General features: G+C 42.6%; 1 protein-coding gene across 6 annotated transcripts in view; it reads left to right on the plus strand.

Annotated features, from left to right (window-relative positions):
- Positions 1-17,856, plus strand: part of TOPAZ1 (testis and ovary specific TOPAZ 1) — a 101,781-nt gene that overhangs the window by 60,380 nt on the left and 23,545 nt on the right. For 5 of the 6 annotated variants that reach the window (XM_048838661.2, XM_048838657.2, XM_048838658.2 and 2 more), the window contains one exon: positions 7,209-7,383. The exons of the other annotated variant lie outside the window; for it this stretch is intronic. In XM_048838661.2, coding sequence (XP_048694618.2) covers positions 7,209-7,383 — 175 coding nt within the window. The remainder of the gene's footprint in view (positions 1-7,208; positions 7,384-17,856) is intronic. 6 annotated transcript variants of the gene reach the window in all.

Below are 17,856 nucleotides of genomic sequence, written 5' to 3' on the forward strand. Positions count from 1 at the left end.
CAAAATCCAAAGAGGCAAAGAAGCTGGACCTCTTTGGCCGTAAGGTCTATTCCATCGGGGGGGCTCCAGCTTCAAATGGCTAATCAGCAAGCGGGTGCTCAGCTGCTATCATTTTAATTCTTGGAACTCTCTGTCCAAGTTTTAGGAGCTCCTGCCAACAGGCTCCCGTTCCAACTTTGGAGTTGTTATCAACGAGGGTAAGGCGATTGCAAGGACTTCCTTGCAGGCTGTGGTGAACTTGGCCACCCGCACAATGTCCACTGCCATTGTTATGTGCTGAAACTTGTGGCTGCAGGTGTCAGGCCTCCCACCAGAGGTACAGCAGACCGTTCAGGACTTGCCCTTTGACAGCTCAGGTCTGTTCGCAGAAAAGATGGATTCTAGGCTTCATAGCTTAAAAGACTCTAGGGCAACCTTAAAGTCAGTGGGCCTCCACATGCCAGCCCCACAGAGGAAGCATTTTAAGCCTCAGCCCCAGCCTTGCTTCTACCCCTCTCAGCAGAGATAGGACTATAGCAGGAAATGGGGTATGAGTAATAGGCAAAGGCCTCCTCAGTCATCCTCGAACCAGGGCAAAGGCTTGACGAGGCAGTCTCCGGCTTCCAGTAAAACTTTTGAAGGTGTGCCCAGGGGCAATGCACCAGTCCACGTCCCGGATCCTTTCCCACCTTTTGTGAACAGTCTGTCTCTTTTCTACCGTGGTTTGGCCCAAATAACCTCAAACCGGTGGGTCCTGAGCATGGCAGAATTGGGATATTCTCAACCCACCCGCCCCGTCCCTCTTCAGGGACCTTTCTCACAAGCAACTTCTAGTGCAGGAGGTGCAAGTGCTCCTACATCTCGGGGCAGTAGAGGAGATCCCTCTGGAATTCAGGGGCAAGGGTTTCTCTCCCGTTATTTCCTAATTCCCAAGGCCAAGGGTGGGTTCAGGCCTATTTTAGACCTGCGAAACCTCAGCAGATTCATGAAGAAGCTGAAGTTCCGCATGGTCTCCCTGGCATCCATCATCCCCTCTCTGGATCTGGGGTACTGGTACGCTGCCCTAGACTTGAAGGACACATATTTTCACATCTCCGTAATTCCATCCCACAGAAGATTTCTTAGATTCATGGTAAACACCACCCACTACTGGTTCATGGTCCTCCCCTTCGGCCTCTCAGCGCCCCTCGGGTATTCACCAAGTGCATGGCAGTCATGGCAGCATTCCTACGGAAGCAGCAGGTGCAGGTATTTCCCTACCTGGACAACTGGCTAATCAAGGGTCAATCTCAGGCCCAAGTGGAGGCCCATGAGAGTCTGGTGCACATGACATTCCTCGGGCTTGGCCTCATTCTGAACATGGCAAAGTCAACTATAACCCCCACTTAGAGGATAGAGTTTATCGGAGCCCTGCTAGACTCCACCCAGGCCAGGGCTTTTCTTCCGGAAACTCATTTCCTTGCCATGAGTGTCAGGAGATTCCCCACCACAATGGTGCGGGATTGCCTAAAATTACTGGAACATATGGCTGCTTGCACATATGTGGTACAGCACTCCAGACTGCCCAGCTTTGTCCCCTTCAGGGTTGGCTGGCCCGGGTCTACAGGCTGAACCGAGACCATCTGGACACGCTTACCCCTCAGGTTCTCGAGTCCCTCTGGTGGTGGCTTGACCCACAAACACTATGTGCAGTAATACCCTTCTCCAAACCTCAGCTGACGCTGTCACTAGTCAAGGATGTTTCAGCAATGGTGTCATAAATATAAAGGGAAGGGTAAACACCTTTAAAATCCCTCCTGGCCAGAGGAAAAACCCTTTCACCTATAAAGGGTTAAGAAGCTAGGATAACCTCGCTGGCACCTGACCAAAATGACCAATGGGGAGACAAGATACTTTCAAAGCTGCGGGGGGGAGAAACTGTTACACCAATAAAATAAAAACCAGAAGGATCTTGTTAAAGGGGGAAAGGCAAAATACCACATTTATTGTGAATACAAAAAGAATCATAGTAAGCAGTTAGTTTATAGCTATAACATTCCATTCCATATTTATTCACACATTCATTCATACACACACAGGTTCTGCAAGGTTGTTATCATAGTTACCAGCCTTAGAGTTGCTCATGCCAAGCCACTGGCCAGGTGGCCTGGACATGAGGAGGGAGCAGGGCCTTGTCAGATGCACATCTGATGCTCCTAGAAGTTGGTTTGCAGAATCAGACTCCAAAGTTCTCAGTTTCTAGAGTCTATTTTTATAGGAATTTCTTCCTATGCCAGTCTGTGGGAATTGCTTCATCATGCTGTTGTTGAATCAGTCAGCAGATGTCACATTCCTGAAGGCTCCATGCTGCCAGATGTTACCTTGTTCTTTGGTTCTCCCATTCTTGAGGCTGTTGGGTAGATTCCAGTCTGCCCTCCGGGGGTCCTCTGGTTATTTCCACTTGACGCCTTCTTCAGCCAATGGACACTGCATTCTTAGGCTGGCACCTCCCTGATCATTCAGTTATTATCCACACCAAGCATCCATCCACATACATCCTCTATCTCTATTTTAATCACAATTGTTAACAAAGCGAGATGAATACAGCAAAAGGGCGGGGAGTGTCTGGGTGCTGTTTCTATTGTTACAGAGTATTCCTTTGAGTCTCTCTCTATGTGAATAGTTGTTGTTGCAAAGAATTGCTTTGAGAACAGACTCTGTCTTAGAATGTACTAAAACAACTAGCAACTTGCAAGTTTCACACATAAAGGGAGAGAAACAGTACCAAAAACCAAGAGACCTCTTAATTAGTAATACCCTGGAATTTAAACAATGGGGAATCAAACTCATTTGTGATTTTAATACAGAACTTCTTTAATATGATCCAACAAAACAAAGGTTCTCTCTGTCTGTGTGATGCTTTTGCCGGGAACAGAAAAGGAATGGAGTCTTAGAACTTAGTAAGTAATCTAGTTAGATATGCATTAGATTCTGTTTTGTTTAAATGGCTGAGAAAATAAGCTGTGCTGAATGGAATGTATATTCCTGTTTTTGTCTTTTTGTAACTTAAGGTTTTGCCTAGAGGGATTCTCTGTTTCGAATCAGGTATTTACCATCCTGATTTTACAGAGGTGATTTTTTTACTTTTTCTTCTATTAAAATTCTTCTCTTAAGAACCTGATTGCTTTTTCATTGTTCTTAAGATCCAAGGATTTGGGTCTGTGTTCCCCTATGCAAATTGGTGAGGATTTTTATTAAGCCTTCCCCAGGAAAGGGGGTGTAGGGTTTGGGGGGGGAAGACGTTTCCAAGTGAGCTCTTTCCCTGTTATATAGCTGTTAGACGCTTGGTGGTGGCAGCAAATAAGTCCAAGGGCAAAAGGTAAAATAGTTTGTACCTTGGGGAAGTTTTAACCTAAGCAGGTAAAAATAAGCTTAGGGGTTTTCAAGCAGGTCCCCACATCTGTACCCTAGAGTTCAGAGTGGGAAAGGAACCTTGACAGATGGGATGGGGGGCGCACTTAGGCGACCTCAGGACTCAAGGTCTATGGTCCCAGGCAGAACTTTTGCTGCATTATCAACATCAAGGAGCTGCGTGCAGTGTGGCTTTCTTGCCATACATTTCAAACCCATTTTCAGGGCAGATGTGCGTCAGTATTGACGGACAACACCACAGCGATGTTTATATAAACAGACAAGATGGTGCTCGCTCCTCCCCCCTGTGTCAGGAAGCCCTCAAGCTGTGGGAATTTTGCACTGCCTACTCACTACAATTGGAGGCCTCGTATCTTCTGGGTTCACAGAACGAACTAGCTGACCACCTCAGCAGGTCCTTTCACGGCCATGTTTGGTCTCTTCGCCCGGATGTTGCCATCAGTATTTTCCAAAGATGGGGCTCTCCCTGTTGTCTCATGAACAGGACACAACGGAAGTGTCAGCAGTTCTGCTCCTTCCCGAATCACAGTGAAGGCTTGCTCATGGACGCCTTCCTCCTTTTCTGAAAAGGGTGCCTGCTGTATGCATTCCCACCGTTCTGTCTCATCCACAAAGGTCTCATCCTCATCAAGGTCTGACAGGACAAAGCGTCATTAATCTTGGTAGCTCTGCCGTGGCCACATCAGCACTGCTGGACCTGTCTGTGGACACACTTATAACTCTGCCCCTGGTTCCGGACTTGATCACCCAGGACCACGGCCGCCTCTAGCACCCAAACATGGAGTCTGTCCACTTCACGGCATGGAAACTCCATGGCTAAACCTGTTGGAGCTTGCATGCTCAGACTCAGTTAGGGAGGTTCTCCTCGACAGCAGAAAGCCTTCCACTCATGCCACTTATCTGGCTAAGTGGAAGAGGTTTTCCATTTGGTCACTTCAGAAGGGCACTCCTCCATTGCAGACCTCAATTCCCTTCATCCTGGACTATTTACTCCAGTTAAAAGCAGCAGGGGTTGGCAGTATCGTCAGTAAAGATTCACCTGGCTGTGATTTCAGCTTTCCACCCCGGTGCAGTGGGCCACTTCAGTGTTTGCTAGCCCTATCATTGGCCCTTCTCTCAAGGGTGTAGAGAGACTGTACCTTCAAGCAACCAATCCCCCCATGGGTTCTCAATTTGGTGCTCTCTAGGCTGATGGGCCCTCCCTTCGAGCCTCTGGTAATTTGTTCTCTCCTTTACCTTTCGTGGAAAGTAGCGTTCCTAGTGGCTATAATATTGGCCAGAAGAGTGTCTGAGCTCAAGGCTCTGACGTCCGAGCCCCTTTATTCCGTGTTTTATAAGGACAAGGTGCAGTTATGACAACACCCAGCTTTCCTCCCAAAGGTAGTCTCGCAATTTCATGTGAATCAGGACATCTTTCTGGCGGTGTTCTGTCTCAAACCACATGCTGATAACAGGGAACGCATGCTCCATTCCCTGTATGTTAGACGCATGCTAGCTTTTTACATTGAGCGGACAAAGCCGTTTAGAAGGTCGACGCAGCTCTTCATGGCCATTGCTGAGAGGATGAAAGGTCTTCCTGTTTCATCCCAAAGAATCTCCTCTTGGGTCACAGCCTGTATCAGGATGTACTATGACTTGGCAAACATTCCGGCTCCACCATTGACAGCGCACTCTACAAGAGTGGAAACTTCCTCTGCCGTGTTCCTGGCTCAGGCCCCCATTCAGGACATCTGCAGGGCTGTAACGTGGTTGTTGATTCACACCTTTATGTTGCACTTCACCATCACTCAGCAGGCTAGAGACAATGCCGCATTTGGTAGAGCAGTGCTTCAGTCTGCAAGTTGGTGAACTCTGACTTCTCCAGAGGACTGCTTGGGAGTCACCTACTTGGAATTGACATGAGCAATCACTTAAAGAAAAAACAGTTACCTACCTTTCGTAACTTGTTCTTTGAGATGTGCTGTTCATGTCCATTCCAAGGACACTCACCCCCACCCCCTGCGCCTTCCCTCTCTTAGAGTATCCAGCAAGACAGAACTGAAGAGGCGGCGGGTCATCAGGGACCTATATACAGTGCCATAAAGGCACTGCTCCAGGCAGCTCTACAGCTGACCCAATGGGTACCGCTAGGGAAAAACCTTCCAACGACTGTGCACGTGTGCACAGAGATCTACTTGGAATGGACATGAGCAACACATCTTGAAGAACAACAGTTATGAAAGGTAGGTAACCATTTTTTCTGGGAACAAACGCCATTCTCTTTATTCCTGTATTTCAAATAGGAAATGGTATAACTAACTGTTTTGAAGGGGCAGCTGAGTTCCAGCTTGTGTAGTTATTGGCTGGTTTTGAACCTCAAACCTACCCCTAGGGCTTGTCTGCACATAAACCATTACAGTGAGACAGCTGCACCACTGGAGCACTTCAGTGAAGACACTACCTGTGCCAATGGGAGGGCTTCTCCCATTGGCAAAGGTACTCTACCTCCCCGAGAGGTGGTAGCTAGGTTGATGAGAGCATTCTCCTGCTGACCTAGTGCTGTCTACACCAGACCTTAGGTCAGTTTTACTGCGTCGCTCAGCATGTGGATTTTCACACCCCTGAGCAACATAGTTATACTGACCTAATTTCCTAGTGTAGACCAGGCCCTAATCTGCCTAGAGGGCAGTAAATACGCCAGAACTGATATATATGTGTGATCGTTCTCTGAAAAGTGTGTCCAAACAAATATACATTAAGAGGTTTGTTTTTTATCAGTTATTTCCAAATGACATTTGCTCAATTTTCAAGTGAAAATGTTACTTCTAATAATGCTTTACTTGTAAAACTGAGTAAATTCAGTGTGAAAATGGAGACACACTAAACATGAAACCATACAATACCACTTCTAAAGTCACTTTTCAGAGTAGAACAGAACTTTGAGTGTATGTTTTGGAAAAAGATATTAAATATGTTTATAAATTTATCTGGTTTTTGAGGCTATCAGTTTGATCAAATTTTCAGATGATTCAGAAATTCCATGTATAGCAAACACAATATATGCTACAAGAAAAATAAAGACTTACATTTTGAAGGGCTGGTTTGATAAACAACTCTAATTGTATACATTTGGAAAGGGTCAATATTAAACAAAAATAGTAAATGGGAGAATGTGATAGAAACATTGCAGAAAAACATTTGAGTTGGTTGAACGTGCATAACAGACATGGAAAGCAGATTATAAAAACTTGTAATGTGAGGCTATAACAAAATACCTGGAATGTGCATACTGAGGTATTGCATATAATACTATTAATGTTCCTTTGCCAGTAGTGATGGGGACCTCATTTTCGTTCAGTTAGGGGGTTTTCACTTTAAAAAGGCTGGAAATAAACAGCATGAAGAATGACAAAGAAAACGGGGTTGGAAGACATGATACTTGAGGAGATACTAATAGAATCATAGAGAAATGGAGTTAAAACAGTATGAAAATTTGAAAGGAAATATACAAAAGAGGGGATGACCTACTTGTGGCTAGTCAGATGTATTACAAGAATTACTGTTTTTAAATTAAAGTTAGGAAAAACTAACTTTCTTATCTGATCTAGACAAAATAAGAGCAATAAAACAGCCTACTATAAAAGCTGGTTGAGACATCATTGGGGGAAATGTTCAGACGGTTAGATAACATATTTGAGAATATAAGAGGAGAATTTGCACAAGGTGCATTTTGAACACCTAATAGTTCCTGCCAGCTGTACCATCAGAGTTATAATAACTAATAACTGTATCATGTTTTATAGCAAGCTTATTTACATTTATTATTTGACTTTTAACAGCACTGTAAAGAAAAAAGTGACTGGGCCAAATTGGGAACTTTGTATGTTAATATGAGAATAGGATGTGAAAATTTTGGTGACCTTCAGAAATTGAGTGTATATGTTGCTGACATACTAACAAGAGACTCCAAGGAAGAGAGACCAGGAGTTCCTTTTTGTGAATTTGCAGAAGCAGGTAAAACTAAGATAATGTATACGTTGCGTTTTGACATTTTAGCATTCACTCTCTTCACTGAACAGGTGTAAGAAGAAAACTGAAATTATGTGCTGAATTATAAAGCTACCATTTTCTTGACCTTACTTATTTAAATGGATATTGTGCACTAATCAAAATTCCTCTTGCTACATGTAATATTAACATTAAGTAAACATGTTCAATAGTAGCTAAACTCCCTGACCCCCCGGATCAGAAAGAAAAAGTAAAATCCATCACATTCAACTACCCCTTTAAAAAAAAAAAATCAGAGTAAATCTATTGGCCTTTCAGTGTGCCCTAAAAAATGCAAACTTTGCTTGTCAGGCCAAGAAGAAAATCATGTTCCAGAGTTGAGGGCCCTCTACTGAGAATGACCTGCTCCAGACAAACAAATGTAAGAACCAACAGCTTGCCTACGTCTTGGGTAATGGCACAAGGAGAGGCAGACATAGGCTCTTAAGTGCACACAACATGACCGAACCATTAAGGACTTCAGTGGGCAAAGCAAACACCTTGAATTGAACCCACAAACAAATTGAAACAATTAATGTTTCTGGAGCAGAGATATAATATGCTGTATGTATAAACACTGTTAATTAAGGAGGAAAATACATTTTGTACTAGCATGCAGTGTGAGGAGGTTTAAAGAGATGCAGTCCCTGAGTGAGACTCCTCATTTGTTCAAGCTGACAGAGCAAGGTCTGTCCCCTTTCATCTCAACCGCCCTTACTCTTTAAACTATTTATATATAGTTCTTGATTTTTGTTTTGGTTTGGTTTTTTTAGGTTAAATTGTACTAAAATTGTGTTTTATACTGCTGGGTCCATGCCATTGTGCAACATTGTCATGATGATGGTGATGTCATGGTAGGGGTCTACTAAAGACCACCAAACCAGGAAGAAAAGGTGGATGATACTTTTTTTAAACAACTAACAAAATCATCCAAAGCACAGGACTTCGTGGTGATGGGGGACTTCAACTACTCAGACATCTGTTGGGAAAATAACATGGCAGGGCACAGATTATCCAACAAGTTCTTGGAATGTATTGGAAACAATTTTTTATTTCAGAAAGTGGAGAAAGCTACTCAGGGGAGGCTCTTCTAGATTTGATTTTGACAAATAGGGAGGAACTGGTTGAGAATTTGAAAGTGGAGGCAACTCGGGTGAAAGTGATCATGAAATGGTATGGTTCATGAATCTAAGGAATGGTAGAAGGGAGGACAGCATGATAAAGACAATGGATTTCAAAAAGGCAGAGTTTAGCAAACTCAGTGAGTTGGTAGGTAGAATCCCATGGGAAGCAAGTCTAAGGGGAAAAACAGTTGAAGACAGTTGGCAGTTTTTCAAAGAGACGACATTAAGGACACAAGAGCAAACTATCCCACTGCATAGGAAAGATAGGAAGTATGGCAAGAGACCACCCTGGCTTAACCAGGAGATCTTCAGTTATCTAAAACTCAAAAAAGAGTTCTGCAAAAAGTGGAAACTCGGTCAGATTACAAAGGATGAATATAAACAAATAACACAAGTATGTAAGGACAAAATTAGAAAAGCCAAGGCATAAAACGAGATCAAACTAGCTAAGGACATAAAAAGAAACAAGAAAACATTCTACAAATACATTAGAAACAAGAGTAAGACCAAGGACAGAGTAGGCCCGTTACTCAATGAGGGAAGGAAAGACAAGAACAGAAAATGTGGAAATGGCAGAGGTGCTTAATGACGTCTTTGTTTCAGTTTTCACCAAGAAGGTTGGTGGCGATTGGACATCTAACATAGTGAATGCCAGTTAAAATGAGGTAGGATCAGAGTCTAAAATAGGGAAAGAACAAGTCAAAAATTACTTAGACAAGTTAGATGTCTTCAAATCACCCGGGCCTGATTAAATGCATCCTAGAATACTCAAGGAGCTGACTGAGGAGATATCTGAGCCTTTAGCAATTATCTTTGAAATGTCATGGAAGACGGGAGACATTCCAGAAGATGGAAAAGGGCAAATATAGTGCCCATCTATTAAAGGGGAAATAAATAATAATTCTCGGGAATTACAGACCAGTCAGCTTAACTTCTGTATCCAGAAAAATAATGGAGCAAATAATTAAGAAATCTATTTGCAACCACCTAGGAGATAATGTGATAAATAAGTCAGCATGGATTTGTCGAGAACAAATCGTGTCAAACCAACCTGATAGCTTTCTTTGACAGGATAACAAGCCTTGTGGATGGGGGGAAGCAGTAGATGTGGTATATCTTGACTTTGGTAAGGCTTTTGATACTGTCTTGCATGACCTTCTCATAAACTACGGAAATACAACCTAGATGGAGCTACTATAAGGTGGGTGCATAACTGGTTGGAAAATCGTTCCCAGAGATTCATAGTCATCCTGGAAGGGCATAACAAGTGGGGTCCTGCAGGGATCAGTCCTGGGTCTGATTCTGTTCAATATCTTCATCAAAGTTTAGATAATGGCATAGAGAGTACACTTACAAAGTTTGCAGACAATATCAAGCTGGGAGGGGTTGCAAGTGCTTTGGAGGATAGGATTAAAATTCAAAATGATCTGGACAAACTGGAGAAATGGTCTGAAGTAAATAGGATGAAATTCAATAAAGACAAATGCAAAGTACTCTATTTACAAAGGAACAATCAGTTGCAAACATACAAAATGGGAAATGACTGCCTACGAAGGATTACTGCGGAAAGGGATCTGGGGATCATAGTCAATCACAAGCTAAATATGAGTCAACAGTGTAACGCTGTTGCAAAAAAAGCAAACATCATTCTGGGATGTATTAGCAGGAGTATTGTAAGCAAGACATGAGAAGTCATTCTTCTGCTCTACTCCACGCTGGTTAGGCCTCATCAGCTGGAGTATTGTGCCCAGTTCTGGGCACCACATTTCAGGAAAGATGTGGACCAATTGGAGAAAGTCCAGACAAGAGCAACAAAAATGATAAAAGGTCTAGAAAACATGACCTATGAGGGAAAATTGAAAAAATTGGGTTTGTTTAGTCTGGAGAGGAGAAGACTGAGAGGAGATATAACAGTTTTCAAGTACATAAAAGGTTGTTACAAGGAGGAGGGAGAAAAATTGTTCTTCTTAACCTCTGAGGATAGGACAAGAAACAATGGGCTTAAATTGCAGCAAGGGCAGTTTAGGTTGGATATTAGGAAAAACTTCCTAACTGTCAGAGTGGTTAAGCACTGGAATAAATTGCCCAGAAAGGTTGTGGAATCTCCATCACTGGGGATTTTTAAGAGCAGGTTGGACAAACACCTGTCAGGGATGGTATAGATAATATTTAGTCCTGTCTTGAGTGCGGAGGACTGGACTAGATGACCTCTCAAGGTCCATTCCAGTTCTATGATTATCACAGCTTGTGTTTTCAGCCCATCTTGGAGACAGTAGTATGAACATCTGTCCTAATCAGAATCATTCTCAAAGGTGTCTAAATCAGAAAAGATAATGAGTTAACTAAATTTGTGCCTGAACTCCCTTGGGGGAGAATTGTATGTCTCCCTGCTCTATTTTACCCTCATTCTGCCATATATCTCCTGTTATAGAAGTCTTGGAGGATGATACCTCACAATGACCTCACGACCCCCTGAGGGGTCCCGAACCCTAGTTTGAGAACCCCTGCAAAGTCTGACATTGTAGAAAATTTAGAAACATCCAAAATATTTAAATAAATGGTATTCTGTTATTGTTTAATAGCATGATTAATCGTGATTACTTTTTTTAATCGTGCGATTAATCACGATTAATTTTTTTAATCACTTGGCAGCCGTAGTTACAATAGAAAGGCTGTCTTGCTTTTGGTGCTCTTGCTTTCAGCAGAATATTCCAAGTAAGGTGGAAAATATTTGATTTGAGGGACTAGAGCTTTTAGGCTGGAAAGTAAATTACGTTCTTCAGGAACTATAATACTTTAGATCCATACTTTATTGGGGCTGAATCATCTTTTTTATAAAAAAACAATTTTCTCTTTTGGTCCAAAAATAGCAAAGCTCATATGAGTAGCCATTGGATTGTCCTCTCAGATTCTTCCAAAAGAAAACTGTTTGTGTGGAGGCAGAGAGTCAGGCACTGTGCTCCTAGAACATCTTTTGTTACTTCATCTTTCAAACATCAGACTTGAAGGTGTTTCTGGGAGTTCAAAACAAATAGGTGCTGGAAATTATTCAGAGGTTACTCTATTTCTACTTCATGCTGCCCCCAACATTTTTTCCTGGAAAATTGAGATGAAGTTTTCCCTTCTGTTTGGGACATTCTAAGTTTCTAAAGCAGTATTGAGAGAATGGGAGTCTGCTCCCAGTATTTTCTATTCCCATGACTGTACCCTGCATAATTCTCTTATTAAGTATATGCAGTTGGTTTGGAGCTCTTGTCATGATGCATGCTTTATATCCATCAGACTAACACATAGAAGTAACTATGATTTTGTATAAGTGAGAATCATAATCAATACAAAATCCTCCCTTTGGATGTTTCTAATTCCAAGAATTATCAACAGGTACTCAGGTGTAGTGACAGCCTACAAGAGACTTCTGTATGCACTTATTTAGATGACTGGCTGTTAAGAGTTCGTTTGTAGTCTGCACCACAGGCATGCTTAGAGTTTCAGTAATGTTAATGCACAAAAAAGGGAAAAAATCATCTCAGTTTAGTGAGAACTTTCATAAGAATAACCATCAACTCATTCTTAGCACAAAGTGTGATATCTTCCACAGAACATATTTGGAGAGATGATGCATATCAGTCGAGTAATCAAACACACAATCTGAGTCTTCTGGGGACTGCCATGTTCCATGGGTTCTTGCATACTATCCTATTTGTTAGACTCAAGCTGAAGCTTGTGTATTATTACCTAATGAAAATGTATATATTGCAGCGGGACAATTTCAATTAAACTTGAAGGTGAACCTTAATTTTTTTTTAAAGTTCAAAAAGTTACGAGATCCCAAATTATTGACAACAATCATTAATTTCAAATACATTTCAAACAATTCTTGAACATTGGTGCCTCATTTACTCACTGGCTAAGAAGTTTGTTTTCTCTTCAGTACTAAGCCCTGGTCTACACTACAAACTTATTTCGGTATAACTACATCACTCGTGTGGAAAATGCAGTTATACCACCCAAACTTCCGGTGTAGACAGCACTGTGTCAAAGTGAGGGCTTCCCTCATTGATGTAACTACTACCTCTTGGGGATGTGGAGTACCTGCTCCAGTGGGAGAATTTCACTGAAGCGCTATAGCATTGCTGCGTTCTAAGTGTGAACAAATCCTTAGTGACGTTATGTACACCTATAGTAAGAAATGCAGCACCACCACCTTCAATATCCTCTGCATGTTAGCATTCATGAGTTGCTCCAACCGGTGCAGCCTGAATGGTAGAACTCTAGCTAGCAGTAGCAGCTCACGTGACCCTTTCCCTCTCCCCTCTGTGAATGTCAGTTGTTCCAGGGCATGGTGCTTCAGCTGCCTCAGGTCCTTCAAACTGAAAACAGGTGAACAAATCAGGGAATGCTCTGGACTGCTTCCGGATCCATACCTTGTCAGCTAGTTAATAATTTCTAGTTAGAATTAATTAATTGTCTGTTAGTGTTGATTAACTTGGTTGTAAATATTTTGGTTTTGAGATGATAAAACTGAAGAATAAAAAGCCCCGTTTTAAAAAGGTGTATAAAGTCTGGTTCTATTTCTGGCATCTGACACACATGCCTGGCTCTTGGGTGAAAGACACTCACTTTTAAAAATGCTTTATTTGCATAACACAAGCAACAAAGGTGAGACAGAACAGGCTTCAGGTGACTTTATTACAAGAAGCACTGTCAGCAAAACTGTATGGAACCAAGCAAGCTTCAAACAAGTCTCAGAGACCAGTGTCAGCGTCGAGTAAGTCTGTAAGGAAGAAGGACAAATCCTCCACCTTGGTACCCAGTACTAAAGGATCTGAAAGTGGGCTTCTGTTTCCAGAGCTAGTTCACTGTGAAAGGACACAGCTATTATGGAGAGCATGAGCGCTCAGTCCTAGTTGGAGTCGGCCTCTTTTGAAGAAAGAGTACATGCGAGAGAGAGAGGGACAGACATCTGACCAAAGGGTCTTCAAGGAACATATGCAGGATACATATTCCTGTGGTAGAGTCAGACGTTCTTTGTCTGATTTAGATGAGCCAGGTCCAAAAGCATGAGGTAAGGATCTGTTGAGGCAGGGGAAAAATATATGGAAGTGGTAGACAATATTGACACAGCACTGCAACAAATAGTAGTTATGGCACAATTTCATCAGTTGAATCTGGATCTGGCTCCATTGGTAATTAACCCATGTATTTCAGTTGAGCAGAATTGGACATTTTGTTGCAACCGATTCAATTAAATGCTCCCCCAAGGCAGAAGGAAGAGTTGAAGAATTCAGGTTCTCTTCTGCTTCTGCCATCTCAGACCCCTTCTGGGTGTCCAGAAAAGAGTTTTTCCTCTGTTCTCCTTTATTCAACCAAGGAGACTGCTGTCTCTGGTTCCATCTGAACTGAGAATGGGCTCGGATTGGAGAAGAAGTGCAGCTCAGAGATCTGATCTGGAGAAAAAGTATTATCAGCAACCTCATTCATGTGTTCTGGATCCATATGGACAAAGAAATGTCCAACTGATCTGAGTATGGAGTTTTGGCCTGACTGGCAAGTACCGCTTTCAGGTGTCATTGGCTATCTCTTGCATCTTATCAGCATGTTTCTCTATATGGCAATAGACAATTGCCAGTTTGGTACTGAGATGATATTATCAGATCTGAAGGATACATATCCACCAATGCATCTAAGTTCTGATAAGTCTACAGTGGTAAGCAAGTTATCATTAGACGAGGAGGAATTAGTAGCAATACAAGAGTCAGATCCAGACTCTGGAGGGGTGCCTTCTCTAGGGGAAAATGTGGGCAACACTTCAGCAGCACCACCATCAGAGGATGTGGTGTCATTTCATGAATTATGGATTGCATGACAGACATCATATATGTCAGTATCTATTGAGGAATTCTCACCTGTTTTTTTTATATTTTTCTCCTTATTAGAATGGTGGCTTTAACCAGCAAAAACAAGCTGGAATGCTCCCTCAGCTGCCTATGTTGAAAAAGACTGCCAAATTATACCAATTCCCTCATAAAGATCTTGCTATGTTTATACTTTTATGCTCTGCCATCTCCTGCTTTGTTGGTGATGGAGGCTGACCTGCATAGATGGAGAGATGTCCAAGTTCACTGTACTCCTGAGAAAGAAGGGGAAAGACTGGATATATTTGTGAGGAAAAAATGTTTCCTTCAGCTATGTTAGGTGTGCATATTTAAAATCATGAAGATCTCTCATGGCTGGATACCAGCATCATCTGTGGGTGGAAAGTCATCATTCCTCAGTTCTTCACTGGAAGAGCATAGAAGGTTAGCAAATGCCCTTTTAATGAAAGGGCAGAATGTTGCTAAACATCAGCTAAGGGCTGCATTTGATTCTTTGGTTGCTTCAGCTAGGGTAATAGTTTTGGTTATTGCATTTGGAAAGCATGCATGGCTGCAATCAGTGGGTCTTCCGCCAGAGATTAAGATGAGAATCAAGGATCTTCCTTTTATGGGAGAGTAGGGTCTGTTTAGCATGCAGACAGACGAGGTGTTAGAGAAAATGAAGAATGTGAGGTCAGCTAAATCTTTAGATTTCTTTAATATGACATAAAGATCATCTTTGGTTCCACGATTCAGATACCAAAGGCAATACCCATTATATTCTTCATCAATTCCTTACCCCAAAGAAGGAATTATTACCACCAGTCTTCAATATTATTCTTGTCAACATCAGCGATTGAAGAAGAGAGAGTTTAAACCTTGTAATAATAAAGGGAAATTTTTGACTTCATCTTCTGCAACTCCTGCAAGGTTTCAGATTTGGCAAGAGACCCAGCCACAAGTTAATCCTGTTACACTCTTTTACCTCTCTCTTTGGGGAACATTTGTCCTGTTTTCACCATCAGTGGAAATTAATAGCATCAACGGGTGAATTCTGGAAATTATTGCAAATTGGAATTCAACACAATTCATAACTCTCCTTCCCAAAAAACTACCACTTCCTTCCTTGATTGGGGATCAGGTTCAACTCAGTTTGCTCAGAAAAGTATTCAGTCTCTATTACAGTTGGGTGCGTTAGAAACCGTGCCTTTCGGACACAAAGAGCGGAGTTTTTATTTACGCTATTTTCTAATTCTGAAAAAAGATGGGCACCTTCATCCCATTTTGGATCTCAGAAAATTAAACATCTATATACAAAGTTTTGTTTCTGCATGTTATCTCTAATTTCTAGGATCCCTTATCTTTCCCTTCAGGATTGGTTTGCAGCTCTGGATTAAAACATGCATATTCCTATATTTTAATAAAACCATGTAATTGAAAAAAACCTGTGCTTCGTGGTAGAAGGGTACCATTTTCAGTACAGGGTTCTTCCCTTTGGTTTATCCACAGCTCCAAGGATGTTTACGAAATGTATTTCTGTAGTGGCAGCATATCTAAAGGAATGGAATTTATGTATATCCTTACTTAGATGACCGCTTAATAAAAGCGTTGTTGAAGTAAGAAGTCTTGCTATGTGTGGAACAAATTTGTTTACTTTTTCCAAACCTGGGATTATGCATAGATTGGGAAAAATCATTCCTAAATCCTACTCAAAGGCTCCTTTTCATAGGGCCTTAATCAGACTTGCCTTCAGCAAAAGCCTTCTCCCAGAAGAAAGCTTTATGAAAGTGAAATAGTTTATACATCTCCTTCTGAAGTCCCCATAACAGTCAATACTCCTTTTTTCTGGTTCACTAGGTCTCTTAGCATCAACCACATCAGTGATGCCATACTTTGGATGACTGACCTGCAACACTGGCTAGTGAGAAATTACAAAACAGGCTTAGACAACAAGCATGGCAGATTAGTAATTCCACAGCAGGTGTTGACAACACTGATGTTGTGGACATGTGCTCTAACTGTAATGAAGGGTATATCTTTCAGTCTCTCCCTCTCTGCCATCAGTGGTACTTAGGCCATGTCTACACTACACAATTCAGTTGACCTATGTTAGGCTGATTTACAGCCACTGCAGTAATTACTGTGATTTTTCATTTCCACATACCCTCCTTCTGTCTGTGGTGTGCGTCCTCACCAGGAATATTTGCACAAACTTGAGAGCTAAGGTGGGGGGCTGCGAGCTCTGTGTGGGGCAGGGAGCTGAGAGCCCTGACGGCAGCTGGGCTCCAGTTGTCAGCTCTGCTGGAGCTCACAGCTGGAACACCCTCCCTCCCCTCCCCTTCCTCCCTCAATTTCAAAACAGGGACTCTACCAGCAGTGAAAGTGGCATTCTTGTCAAGAAGTCCATTTCACAGCTCCAGCCAACAGGTGATGCAAGCAACACAGTGTCTGTGCCATAGGCGTCGACTTCACCTTTGCCCGATGGGTGCTCAACCCCTGGCCCTGCCCCAATTCCACCCTCACCCTGCCTCAATTCCACTAGCTTCCCACAAGTCCCCACCCCTGCCCTGCCTCTTTACTGCCTCCTCCTCCAAGCACACCGCGTCTCCATTCCTCACCCTCGCTCGTGGAAAGTCCTAAGCGCCGCCAAACAGCTGTTAGGCAGCAGACGGGAAGCATTGGGAGGGGGAGGAGCAGGTACGCGGCATGCTCGAGGGAGGAGGTGGGAGTGGGAAGAGCTTGGCTGCCAGTGGGTGCAGAGCACCCACTAATTTTTCCCCGTGGGTGCTGCAGCCTATGGTCTGTACAAACATTGCGTCGCCCAAACTACGTAGTCATAAGCCTTAAGCCTCTCGTCGAGGTGGATTTACTAGGTTGGCAGAGTGGGCACGTTACAGCAGCAGGGGGAACGCTGTAATATGTAGGCTCACATAGTTAGGACGACATAAGCTGCTTTACCTTGATTGCCTCTACTTCCAGTGCGTCTACTCTGGGATGGCAGGCCCATTTAAACAACGATCTTTAGTCCGAGCTCACTGGTCACCAAAGGAACATGTCAGTATCTTAGAACTGAAAGCAATCATGTTGGCTCTAAAGTCATTTCTGCTTGAGGTCAAACACCAGGGGAGTGCAGGTGGTGACAGAATATGACAGCATTAAATTATCTAAACAAACAAGGCAGGGCTCATTCCCTGCAATTGTGCATAGTGGCAAGGTATCTTTGGTATTGGTGTATATAACAAGACATTCACCCAATAGTCATTCATGTTTCTGGGGAACAAAATATCCTACAAGTCATCTAAGCAGGTTGACTTCTCAAATACAAGAATGGAAGAACAAAATAGTAACACACCTTTTCACATTGTGGAGGAATCCTATAATCTTTTTTGCATCGGATTTTGTTTGAGAGCAGTGTCAGATGCATTCCTGATAAATTGGGGTCAAGGAGTAATGTATGTGTT

The sequence above is a fragment of the Caretta caretta genome, chromosome 2 (genome assembly GCF_965140235.1).
Source record: "Caretta caretta isolate rCarCar2 chromosome 2, rCarCar1.hap1, whole genome shotgun sequence".
In the NCBI taxonomy this organism is placed as follows: Eukaryota; Metazoa; Chordata; order Testudines; family Cheloniidae; genus Caretta; species Caretta caretta.